Source organism: Schistocerca cancellata, chromosome 8 (genome assembly GCF_023864275.1).
Source record: "Schistocerca cancellata isolate TAMUIC-IGC-003103 chromosome 8, iqSchCanc2.1, whole genome shotgun sequence".
Classification (NCBI taxonomy): Eukaryota; Metazoa; Arthropoda; class Insecta; order Orthoptera; family Acrididae; genus Schistocerca; species Schistocerca cancellata.
The window spans coordinates 580,069,976-580,082,453 of record NC_064633.1 but is presented as its reverse complement, the minus strand read 5'-3'; the positions used below and the strand labels follow the sequence as shown (position 1 = coordinate 580,082,453).

The 12,478-nt window shown below is 41.3% G+C and overlaps 1 protein-coding gene and 1 long non-coding RNA gene across 3 annotated transcripts in view; one reads left to right on the top strand and one right to left on the bottom strand.

Annotated features, from left to right (window-relative positions):
- The window catches only part of LOC126094482 (uncharacterized), a 110,429-nt gene extending 99,864 nt beyond the window's left edge, over positions 1-10,565 (top strand). For both annotated transcript variants that reach the window (XM_049908878.1, XM_049908877.1), the window contains exons 6-7: positions 1,240-1,421; positions 7,523-10,565. In XM_049908878.1, the coding sequence (XP_049764835.1) occupies positions 1,240-1,421; positions 7,523-7,700 (360 nt within the window). In that variant the 3' untranslated portion in view covers positions 7,701-10,565. The remainder of the gene's footprint in view (positions 1-1,239; positions 1,422-7,522) is intronic.
- LOC126094483 (uncharacterized) lies at positions 8,301-11,642 on the bottom strand. The gene is made up of 2 exons (XR_007521843.1): positions 10,560-11,642; positions 8,301-10,238 (listed from the first exon to the last, which is right to left on the bottom strand). It is a non-coding gene; the product is annotated as an uncharacterized LOC126094483 (long non-coding RNA).
- Positions 11,643-12,478: the final 836 nt, after the last annotated feature.

Below are 12,478 nucleotides of genomic sequence, written 5' to 3'. Positions count from 1 at the left end.
TACATTTCAGCCTCAGGTCAGACTGTGACATTATGTCTGTTTAGAATTCTTAGCTTAGCAAGTCATTATCATATGATTTGAATTCGTAATGTACTCAGATCATCTGATGAATTGTTAAGAATTCATTGTAAAATGTAATTAGTTTTGTTCATTTCCAAAGAAAACTATATTGTACTTGAGAAACACCACATTGAGCAAAGTGCAGTTATAATATAATCAAGGTGCACCGATTTATGATAATCTGTCCACAAGCAGGCAGTGCTCTCAATTCTGATTGGCCTGTAGAAAACTACCATACCCACTAACAACTTCAGCTTTTCAAAATGTGATAGAATTAAGTGTGCTTTTAGATAAGATCGAATTTATTTATAATTGTATGTCATCAAAAATTTAGTTTTTTAAAGCATATAATTTAAGGTGGTCGTCTACCAATTCTTTGATTACAGTAAGCAAATAAGTTTTCCCCACAGTTTAGTTGCAAGGACAGCTCCTGAGATGAGATCAAGCCAAAACCAATTTATGTACTAGTAGATGTTAAATCAGATTAAATGTTCCACTTTGAAAGTCAGTCTTACCACTGAAATATTAAACACACAAAACATAAGTCATTGGAAACTCCACGTTGGAATATTAGGAATAGCGCAGACTGCTACTCGCCGTAAGGATGACACGTTGAGTTGCAGAAGGCACATTGAAAAGACATTTGTGTGTGAAGCGTGCTCTTGCCTGTGTGTGTGTGTGTGTGTGTGTGTGTGTGTGTGTGTGTGTGAGAGAGAGAGAGAGAGAGCGCTTTTTATTTTGTGAAGAAGGTATTGGCCGAAAGCTATGATGTGTAATGGTCTTTTCGTTGTGCATGTCGGCAACTCAACATATCATCTTTACAGTGTGTAGCAATCTATCCTTTTCCTAATATTGTTGATATAACAGTGACCGATTGAATTACAGTGTTAACACACAGAAAGCCACTGAACACTCAATTACAGTCCAACAGCTCAAAGAATATATCATATGCAATACAATAGTATACATTATCTTACCCACCAGCCATCATTCTTGGTTGGTGTGGCATGTGTACATCTGCTTTCCTAGCCATGTGTGGACACTCCAGGCATTTAAAACAAAATAGTTTGTATTATGTTTGTTCTGTGGTTATATGTAACATTGAAATCATCAACATCTTTTGCAGTTTCTTGCAGATTTATTGGTGCATTTTGTTGATCTGTGCTTATTATTCTGCAGGTACACAAAGCACTTGTTGAGGGTAAAATGGTACCCAGCATCAATTCAAAGCCATTCATATCCTCAGAGCTGCTAATGACGCTTTCTGACTTGGTGGCTCATTTCTTCCCAACTGTTTCCCTGGCCAGCTGCAGGCAGGTCTTACAAGATGTACTTGGATTGGACCTCTACCGTGGCAATAGGTATATGTTACCTTTATTTCTAATAAGTGCTTCACAAAAGGGCCTAATAAGTGCTTCACAAAAGGGCTGACAAAACCTACATAACAGAAAAATATTTAGTGATAATAGTAGCTACTGTATCTGAGCATCAAATGCATACCTGTACAATATTGGGGGAACTGTTTGTTGTAGTTGTATGAATATCGTTGCTCTGTTCTTTTTATGGGTATATTACGTAAAATGATTTCTTTATGATCGTAAATCAGTGCGTAGATTAAATATACTTCGGAGAATACTGAAGCATAAATAATGTCCTCAGCAACTTCTTCTCTTTCAGTTCAGTAACATCACCACCACTATCATCATTGTAAGATAGGACTGTGTTCAACATTGCCTTAAGCACATTTCTTGCAGTTCAGTTTACAGTAGTGCTGTATTATGTAATTTTAATCTATGGTATACCAGTCTGCTTTTGAACGTCAGGTGTTAACACCTAACTGTGTTATGTTTTTTCAGGTTTTTATTGTTATTTGCATTTTGACTGCTTTGTTTAGGTCCAGTTTCATTGATTCAAGCTACTCCCTCCACCACATCATATACACAAATCTTGGCCTACTCCCACCCCACTGTGGCCAACAATCCCCCTCGGCCTGCTCCCCCCCCCCCCGTCCTGCTCTCCAGAGGCCTCCTCCCCCCCCGGCCTGCTCCCCCCCCGGCCTGCTCCCCCCCGGCCTGCTCCCCCCCCGGCCTGCTCCCCCCCGGCCTGCTCCCCCCCGGCCTGCTCCCCCCGGCCTGCTCCCCCCCCCGCCTGCTCCCCCCCGGCCTGCTCCCCCACCCCCCCGGCCTGCTCCCCCACCCCCCCCGGCCTGCTCCCCCACCCCCCCGGCCCGCTCCCTCCCCCCGGCCCGCTCCCTCCCCCCGGCCCGCTCCCTCCCCCCGGCCCGCTCCCTCCCCCCGGCCCGCTCCCTCCCCCGGCCCTCTCCCTCCCCCCGGCCCTCGGCCCGCTCCCCCCCCTCGGCCCGCTCAACCCCCCCTCCATGGCCCATGTGTTCCCCACCCCCATCAGCCCACTCGTTCCCCCTCTCCCACTCTCTGCCCGCTCTCACTTAATTTTCCCACTCTCCCCCATCCTCGGCTTACCTCCCCCTCCCCAGTGCTGCCCTCCTGTGCTATTCCTCCCAAATGGTACTCTCTCTCTCTCTATCTCTATCTCGCCCCTGCTGCTCTCTCTCTCTCTTCTCTCGCCCCTGCTGCTCTCTCTCTCTCTCTCTCTCTCTCTCTCTCTCTCTCTCTCTCTCTCTCTCGCCTGCCCCTGCTGCTCTCTCTCTCTCTCTCTCTCTCTCCCTCTCCCTCTCCCTCTCCTCTCCCTCTCTCTCTCTCTCTCTCTCTCTCTCTCTCTCTCTCTCTCTCTCGCCCCTGCTACTCTCTCTCTCTCTCTCTCTCTCTCTCTCTCTCTCTCTCTCTCGCCCCTGCTACTCTCTCTCTCTCACCCTACCTCTCCCTCTCACCCTCCTCTCCCCCATGCTGCTCCATCCCCCCCCCCTCCCCCCGTTGCTAGTCTCCGTGCCTCTGTGCTACTGTTCTCCCCCATATTAAGCCCCCTATCCCTTGTGGTACTCTCTCCTTGCCCATGCCAGTACCTCACATTGTGCTATTTCATCTCTTTGTACTCCCCGTCCTTCATGTTTTCTTCTCCCAATCGAACGGAATACATTCCTCGATGATTATTGAGATAATTGGGAGAGTCGGTGATGACAAAACTATTGCATATGGTGTTGAAGCTGTGGAAGACAGCAAAACATGCACAAACTTTATTAAGAATTACAATCACACTTTCAAAGTAGTCAGATACTGACAAGTTTAAATACTACCAAACCATTAGTTTGAGTCATTGTTGTGAAATATTGAATTGTTTATAGCAGAATGGAAGAACTGGTAGATGCCAATTTTATGAAAGATCAGATTGGGCCCGAGAGAAATGTGTGAATATACAAGGCAGTTCTGACTCTGTGACCTATCGTAGCAGATACGTTGAAGAAAGGCAAACCTATATCTGTTGCATTTGTAAATTTAGATAAAGATTTGAAAATGTGACGGGACAAAATTATTTGACATTAGGAAGGAAGCAGGGATGAACAGAGGGAGCAAAAGGTTATTTATAACTTTTACAGGAGCCTCACTCCAGTTCTGAGAGTTGAAGGACATGAAAGGGAAGCCTTTGTGGAGAAGGGAGTGGTACAGGATTGTAGACTATCCCTGAATTATTCAGTGTGTACATCGAGGAAGCAGTGATGTAATCCAAGGAGGAACTTGGAACTGGAATTGAAGTTCAAGGAGAAGAAATAAAAAATTAAAATTTGCCATTGATGTAAATCTGTCGGACAGGAAAGAATTCAGAAGAGCAGTTCAATGAAATAAGTATTGTCTTGATGGAATAAGTATTGTTTTGATGAGAGATTATAAGATGAGCTGTAACAAAAGTAAAACGATGGAAATGAAATATAGTTGAATTAAATCAGATGGTGCTGAGGAAATTAGTTTAGGAATTGATACGCTAAAAGCTATAGATAGGTATTGCTATTTGGGGAGCAAAATAACTAATGAGGGTTGAAGTAGAGGGGATGTAAAATGTAGACTGGCAATAGGAAGAAAAGCATTGCTGAAACAGAAGAATCACTAAGTGTTCGGAAGTCTTTCCTGAAGTAATTGGGGTGTAGCCTGATAGAGTGGAAGTGAAATGTGGATGATAAGCGGTTCAGACAACAGAACCGAAGGTTTTTAAATGTGGTGCTATAGGTGAATGCTGAAGATTGGATGAGCAGATTGAATAACAAATGGGAAGGTTCTGAATCAAATGGGGGGGGGGGGGGATTTGCTTAACAACTAGAATAAAAGAAGAATCCTGTGAAAAGGGTGGACCTAGTATTCTTTTCCAGTCCAAGTTTATACTCAGACTGTAGTGGCCTTGTTGACAAGTACGGTTCCAAACTCTATATCCCTTCCTTCGAGAAATTGAAGTTTTTCCATTTTTTGAAAGAGGACCCAACAGACATGTCAAGTTGCAGGTGTATAATCTAGTTTTCAGTGGAGTTCTGAAATAATACATGTCAAAATATGGATTGTCTCTGCCCACATCACTGGACTCGCATTTGGGAGGACAACAGTTCAATCCCGCGTCCGGCCATCCTGATTTAGGTTTTCCGTGATTTCCCTAGATCACTTCAGGCAAATGCCGGAATGGTTCCTTTGAAAGGGCACGGCCGATTTCCTTCCCCATCCTTCCCTAACCCGAGCTTGTGCTCCGTCTCTAATGACCTCGTTGTCGACGGGACGTTAAACACCAATCTCCTCCTCCTCCTCCTCCTCTGCCCACATGTACTTTTGAAGAAATAGAAGTAAATGTTGTGAAGGAAATTCCATGTTGTGACTTTCAAAAGTGTTTTGCAACAAGCACTCTCTATAGTTCATGTAACTTATGTGGTATATGTGAGTTGTTTTCTGTTACTGTTCACCAGTAGTTTGTGACCAAGTGGGTAAATGTCGGACAAAATCCAAACGTCTGTTGTTGCATCTTCAAACAGTCCTAGAGGTGTGAAAAATGTGCAAATCCACCAGGGTTTTGGGTCCACGTTGAAGTACAGTTCCCCTGTACCTGATGGATAATTAAGGTCAAACGTTGGAGGAAGATGAGGGCATAGCACCAGCAATAGAACAACCATACCTGGTAAAGTATTGTGTTCAAACCAACGTTTTTGCTGTGGAAAGATTTATCTTTCACAGAGACATGATGAGTGTAATTTTGAGGACATTGATATGAAATTTGGAATATTTTTGGTCAGTAAGTGATATCCACAATGAGGGAGATACAAGCACTGGTGAGAAGTTGCATAACTATTGAACTGTAAATTGTAGTGCCAGTGTGATACCCCTTAAACAAATATTGTCAGTGAAGTAAGTGGGACAATTAGAATAACTGCGTGTATTAAAGAGGATTGAGAAAAATCCTAAAAAAGACCTCAACATGGCTGTGAAAGAGGGCACAAAGTAAACATTGGTACAAAACAAATTCTTTAGTGCAGTGTTTGACTTGGTAGACTTCCTTTTGGAAGGGTTTTTAGAATGTTTTTGCCTCCCAGTGTTCATGTTTCTCAATGCACGTGTTGTGCAATGTCTGTAGTTATGTCCCTTGTTGATTTTCACAATTACTATGTAAAAGGAAACACTCCATATCATACGAGGGCAGTTCAATAAGTAAAGCAACACATTTTTTTTCTGAAACAGGGGTTGTTTTATTCAGCATTGAACTACACCAGGTTATTCCCCAATCTTTTAGCTACACAACACTATTTTTCAACGTAATCTCCATTCAATGCTACGGCCTTACGCCGCCTTGAAATGAGGGCCTGTATGCCTGCACGGTACCATTCCACTGGTCGATGTCGGAGCCAACGTCGTACTGCATCAATAACTTCTTCATCATCCGTGTAGTGCCTCCCACGGATTGCGTCCTTCATTGGGCCAAACATATGGAAATCCAACGGTGCGAGATCGGGGCTGTAGGGTGCATGAGGAAGAACAGTCCACTGAAGTTTTGTGAGCTCCTCTCGGGTGCGAAGACTTGCGTTGTCATGAAGAAGGAAAAGTTCGTTCAGATTTTTGTGCCTACAAACACGCTGAAGTCGTTTCTTCAATTTCTGAAGAGTAGCACAATACACTTCAGAGTTGATCGTTTGACCATGGGGAAGGACATCGAACAGAATAACCCCTTCAGCATCCCAGAAGACTGTAACCATGACTTTACCGGCTGAGGGTATGGCTTTAAACTTTTTCTTGGTAGGGGAGTGGGTGTGGCGCCACTCCATTGATTGCCGTTTTGTTTCAGGTTCGAAGTGATGAACCCATGTTTCATCGCCTGTAACAATCTTTGACAAGAAATTGTCACCCTCAGCCACATGACGAGCAAGCAATTCCGCACAGATGGTTCTCCTTTGCTCTTTATGGTGTTCGGTTAGACAACGAGGGACCCAGCGGGAACAAACCTTTGAATATCCCAACTGGTGAACAATTGTGACAGCACTACCAACAGAGATATCAAGTTGAGCACTGAGTTGTTTGATGGTGATCTGTCGATCATCTCGAATGAGTGTGTTCGCATGCTCCGCCATTGCAGGAGTCACAGCTGTGCACGGCCGGCCCGCACGCGGGAGATCAGACAGTCTTGCTTGACCTTGCGGCGATGATGACGCACGCTTTGCCCAACGACTCACCGTGCTTTTGTCCACTGCCAGATCACCGTAGACATTCTGCAAGCGCCTATGAATATCTGAGATGCCCTGGTTTTCCGCCAAAAGAAACTCGATCACTGCCCGTTGTTTGCAACGCACATCCGTTACAGACGCCATTTTAACAGCTCCGTACAGCGCTGCCACCTGTCGGAAGTCAATTAAACTATACGAGACGAAGCGGGAATGTTTGAAAATATTCCACAAGAAATTTCCAGTTTTTTTCAACCAAAATTGGCTGAGAAAAAAAATGTGTTGCATTACTTATTGAACTGCCCTCGTATATTGCATATTTTGAATGTAGAAAACTGATTACAGTAAAACAAGTATCAGTCCCAGTTCGTAGTTTCTCTTCTTAAACTCTATGTTTTGGTTATTAGCTTAGACGATTTTAGTTTTATTGACAATGGAACAGACCTGTATCATTCCAATCAGCTATTTTTAATTTTCAGTATGTGTCAGACATGACACAGAGTTCAATTAAAACAAGTAATTCATGTAGAATGAAAATTAAAAGTAAAACTGAGTTGAAACTTCGGTATTCTCATTAGGCCATCCAAGACTCAAACCCAAATTCAGTGGGTGAACATTGTCTCTGAAATGTTAGGGGAAGGCTGCAGATTTGATTCCCTGTCCAGCACACGGCTTTCTGTGGTGAATCAAGATTAGTTAGTGCTGCTAGGTCCCTACCCCTATTCTCTCCTGCCATCCCTCACCTGTGAAGGGAGGGAGTAGTGGGAAAATAGAATGTGAAATTTTATTAATATCAGAAATGTTGTGCATTTCACATAAAAATATTTTTTTAATAGTATATTGACAAAAGCACAATTTCAATTGCAGGCAACAGATGATGATACTTCGTGAAGCTGGGAAGTGCCAGTCTGTCAACGACATTCTGCCTCTGGTGCATTTACGTGACGTGATACAGTACATGCCCCAGATGAAGTACATGTTCAGCCGCATGAACGCCAACCCCAGCAGTGAGGAGAGCGCCAGCAAGCGGCAGCGCACCAGCTAGGGCACAGCGTGGCCCTGTGTGGCCACACCGTCAGTGCCGTGGCAGATGCCAGCTGCTGGCTTCGGCTGGCCTCAGCACTACGGCCTCTAGTTCCCACTGCCCTCTACGCAGCGTGGGAAATGCCGTACAATTCGTCTGTGGTGTTAGACTGTACAGTTGTCCGTTGTTAACACTCGGCATTTAAGTTATGTGCAGTTGAGCACCACTGAAAAGTGTCCTGTCATTGACGATACAAGATGATTTTTGTCTGTAGATGAATGTTAAGTTTTCACTGTCTGTTTTTCTGAGAATGTGGACGCTACAGTTGAAGCAAAATGAGAAGTGAAAAATGGGCTGGTCCTTCATTTAAAGAGACGTTACTGATACTCACCTATACGACCACCTTGTTCTTCTCCAGTGGGCAGGGAGACTTACAAAGTGCAATATCTTCTCTCCCTGATGCATAGGTGCAGTGATACATGTGGTGCATAGCTTTTTAAATGTTTGCCAGCCAGCTTTCCCATCTGTCAGAATAGTTATGGATCACTTCTCTTCCCTGCATTTATAATGTGCATCACATTTTCCTACGTGAAAAGCTGCCACGATTTTCTATAAACCACCACTATGACTTCAAAGGATAAAACGTAACCGAAGACTGAAAATGTGTTACACTTGAAATGAAGTGTAACAACATATAGAATTATTGTTTGTTGTTTGTTGCTAGTGTGAAGTCATTTTTGCTTTTATAGCTGTCTGAAGCTGTTAAGAGTATTTTATCTATTTGTAGCTTTCTTTTTCATTGATCACAGTGACAAATTTCACAAATTGCAGAAAATGTAGCTATGTTGATTTCATTACTGAATTTTTGTACTGCTGCCAGGCTAGTGTATATCGTAAGTCATATGTGGTGGTGATGTTACTGGTGGATTTGTTTACTGTAGTAGAGTATTTTTTACTGTGATAGACTGACTTGTTGTTTACAGTCAGAGGAATGTAACATTGCGGTGTAGATGAACCGTGTGCATTCCACATTAATTTACTGCCATCATAATGCGAAAATGTCACATCATGAAAAAAATGTTGACGACCTATATGGTCGTTCTGTACATATATGTCCATACGGATTGATTCTTATGGCCATGCAAATACAAAATTGCATTTTGTTTTGCATATTGCGTAATATTATCTTGTACAGAAAACCGATAATCATTGTTTGTAATACATGTATTTATTTTCATTCTTTGTACATACCAAGATAAGTACATGTAATTAATTCAGCATTAAATGCAAAATCATTCATAAATGTGATAATCAATACTTCTTATTGAATATATAAATAATTTGAAAAATGTAAATATTGCTTACTTTTTACTAACAGTAATTCTGACTCGAGGCAGCTGAAGCAGGTCACGAACAAGTATAGCTGACACAAGCACTGATACAGTTTATTGTAATGTGGAAGCTAATTACATCATATTTCCGTAGCTCTGTCCTTGTCCTCCTTGTTTCTTTAACGGTTTTCCTCCTGCTAGCCCCTCCCTTCCTCCGCCACCCCTCCTCTTATCTATCTCTCTCTCTCTCTCTCTCTCTCTCTCTCTCTCTCTCTCTCTCTCTCTCTCACACACACACACACACACACACACACACACAGTGAGAGGAGGAGAGGGTCAGTTTCCATCCAGACACTGTTGGCACGCAACATTTACTTGAAATATTCATTTGGTTATGTGTTTTGCAAGATCTGACAGCATTAGCACCTTGTAGAGTAAGGTTATTTATTCTGTTTATCTTTGCCCCCATAAAAAGAAACTTGAACCGAACCAAAACATGGAATGATAGCATTTATGGGCTCATTGCAGCTTAGTATTTAGTTACTTTCTGTTTGGATCCATGTATTTATATAAAACAGTGCAACATCAGTCATTTTATGTAACACATCATTTATGAGTTTGTAGCCCTTGTTGTGGTAAGTGTGCCAGTGTACTAGATTTTTCCCATACTCGCAAGTACAGTGAAGCCTCAAAAGATCAATTTTTACAGATATAGAATGCTAGTTGGTTGATACATTTATGGTGGTGGGAGGGAGGGAGCAACTGAAAAATACAAGTCCCCAGTAAATTTAACTTGTATCTGAAATTGTCCTGTATAATGAAACACTTCATATTTTTCTCCCCCTGTGCACTAGAGTGTTAGCTAATTATGCACTCCATTGAAATATGTTGGAGCTATTTGTCTGTCTGTCTGTCTCTGTTTCCCCTCTTTCCTCACTTGCAAAATGGTAAATTTGTAGAGTTGACCCACGTCATTGCTAATAGTGAATGAATCAAAAAAGTAGAATACGAAAACAACAGTGACAACTGAAATTATAGGGCCTGAAAGTCTCTGAATGGTAATGAACGTATGATGGCAAGAGAAGAATTACAAATTGGAATGATGATAAAAAGTACAAAATGTTAGCAAAAGTCATGGACAAATTGGAAAAAGTTCTTGTCAGATGTAACAACTTCAGTAAGTAGTAAGAGATGTATGCTAATAACCCTACTCATGTTTCTGTAAAAGCTACAGGGCTAGAATTTTGTGTGGATGATTCACTGAAGTAAGTTACTTTCTGCAGCTGTTTTATTGTTTTTCTGTGTTGTTAATTTTTTTCAGGCAAATGTGTACCAAATAATCAATTATGATAGAACATTGTTGCGGATGTGATCTTTTGCATGCTGGCCACTATCCTGCAGTTAAAGTAAATAATTTTATAGGGTGTAAAACTGTCTATCCACTAATAACATTTACATAATTAATTCTGACATATTATGAAATATCTTTTGTTGTAGCTACTCGTAAGTGATACATGGTATTCATATTCACATGACATCAGTTATGGACTGATTACACACAACCAACTCATTGCTATATGTTTATTTCTGATGACACATTTCTCCCCACAGGAAAAGGTTACTTCATTTGTGTTGTAAAATTCCTGATGCTATGCTCAATACATAAATTGACATAGCATGCTAATCAGATTGTTAGATGTTGATTGATATGGTAGTCATAAAAAACAGTACATTATTATAAGTCACAGCACTTTATTGCATTTCGTTGTCTGTGGTCAGAATATGTAACAGTAACACCAACTGATAGTCCATTATCAAGCCAGAGTGCTTCAGAGAAACTTTTTTTGTTTTATTGTTGAAGTGTTTTGTAATGCATCATTGTGAAAACTTAGATGCTTCCTGTAACTGCAGCATGGGATATTAATTTATTGAAAAATTTTACATTTGTGTGGGTAGAGCGTGGGCCTCCTGATTTTTATGTACAGTTGAATTTTCTATGAAAATTGTTCATTCCAGCTCTGCAGAGAAATTGCGGGATAGTTACAAGAAAGAGAAAAGAACCCTTCCCCTCTCCTCTCTCCAGTCTTCTTCCCACATAGTGAGAAACAGGAAAACAAATGTAAAAGTTGCTGCCAGAGGAAAATCTAGATAAAACTTGTAGTTTACTTTATAAGTATGAGTGACTGCTTAATTCATTTTAACCATTAACATTCTCACTATACAGAAGTATTGTAAAGTGAAAGTAAAGTTCCTGATTATGACCAAAATATTTGGACTGTCAAGACAAAGTAGAATGATGTAAGTGTAGGAGAACTCTTACATGTGAAATTCCTTTTTGTATAATTAAAAGAATTCAAATGTATGGAGTTGTATTGTGAATTCATTTCATTTGGAACACTGTTAATTTCAATTATACCCATTAGAGTAGTTATCAGGATCATATGGTGACCGTTGAGAAAATTGTGTTACTTGTAACAATATGAAGAATATTATTATGGTGGTAATGAAATACTGTTTTCAGTTTGATACCACACTAAAAACAGTGCTATGAAAAATGCGTTGTGTTACTTGTTCCTTTATTGATCAGTGTGCTCTATTTGTCACATAAGTTATGTTGCAATAATAAGTTGTGTGAGGGAAAATGAAGTCTGTGTGTTACATGATGTAGTTTCCTCTGCAAAGTTGTGTGTAGAGTGATTCTTATACATGCACTGCCATTGTGATGAATATTGGTAAACAGTTTGTTTACCTGTACCAGTCTTTCAATTTGTGTTCAAATTTTAGGAATGTGGCTAACGGTATCTTATGTCAGTACCTACTGTGACAGTTAGCAGGACCAAGTCATAAAAAGTACAGCTCTGTTGTTGTGCACATTGACAAGTCTCCAGAATTGAATACATTCCAATAATGATATTTACACTGAACAATACAAAGGGAACCAAATTTCCCTCCTATAATGACAGTTAATTATACATTCCAGGAGAAAACTCCAGCCTTTCTCTATTTAGAGTATTGTGTGAGAAAGCGAAGCCTTGAGTGAGAAAGCGAAGCCTTGAGTGTTTGAAATCAAAGTTTGCTATTTTGACATGGGTGTAAGCTAGTGTCTAGAAAAACAAGCTCCTTTTTTATTGCTACAGGAAAATTGACAACTTCATTGTCTTGCCAGGGTTTTTGTTTGTAATTACCACCAATGCACACATGTATCCCCAGACTTGAAGCATCTTTTATCTCTAGTGAGGATGTCAGTCCTGCAATTAAGTTACTGCCACTTAGAACCAGGTAATCCATACCTAATAGTGAAAGCTACACTCCTCCTCAGCCGGCCAGTGTGGCCATGCGGTTCTAGGCACTTCAGTCTGGAACCGCGTGACCGCTAGTCGCAGGTTCGAATCCTGCCTCGGGCATGGTTGTGTGTGATGTCCTTAGGTTAGTTAGGTTTAAGTAGTTCTAAGTTCGAGGGGACTGATG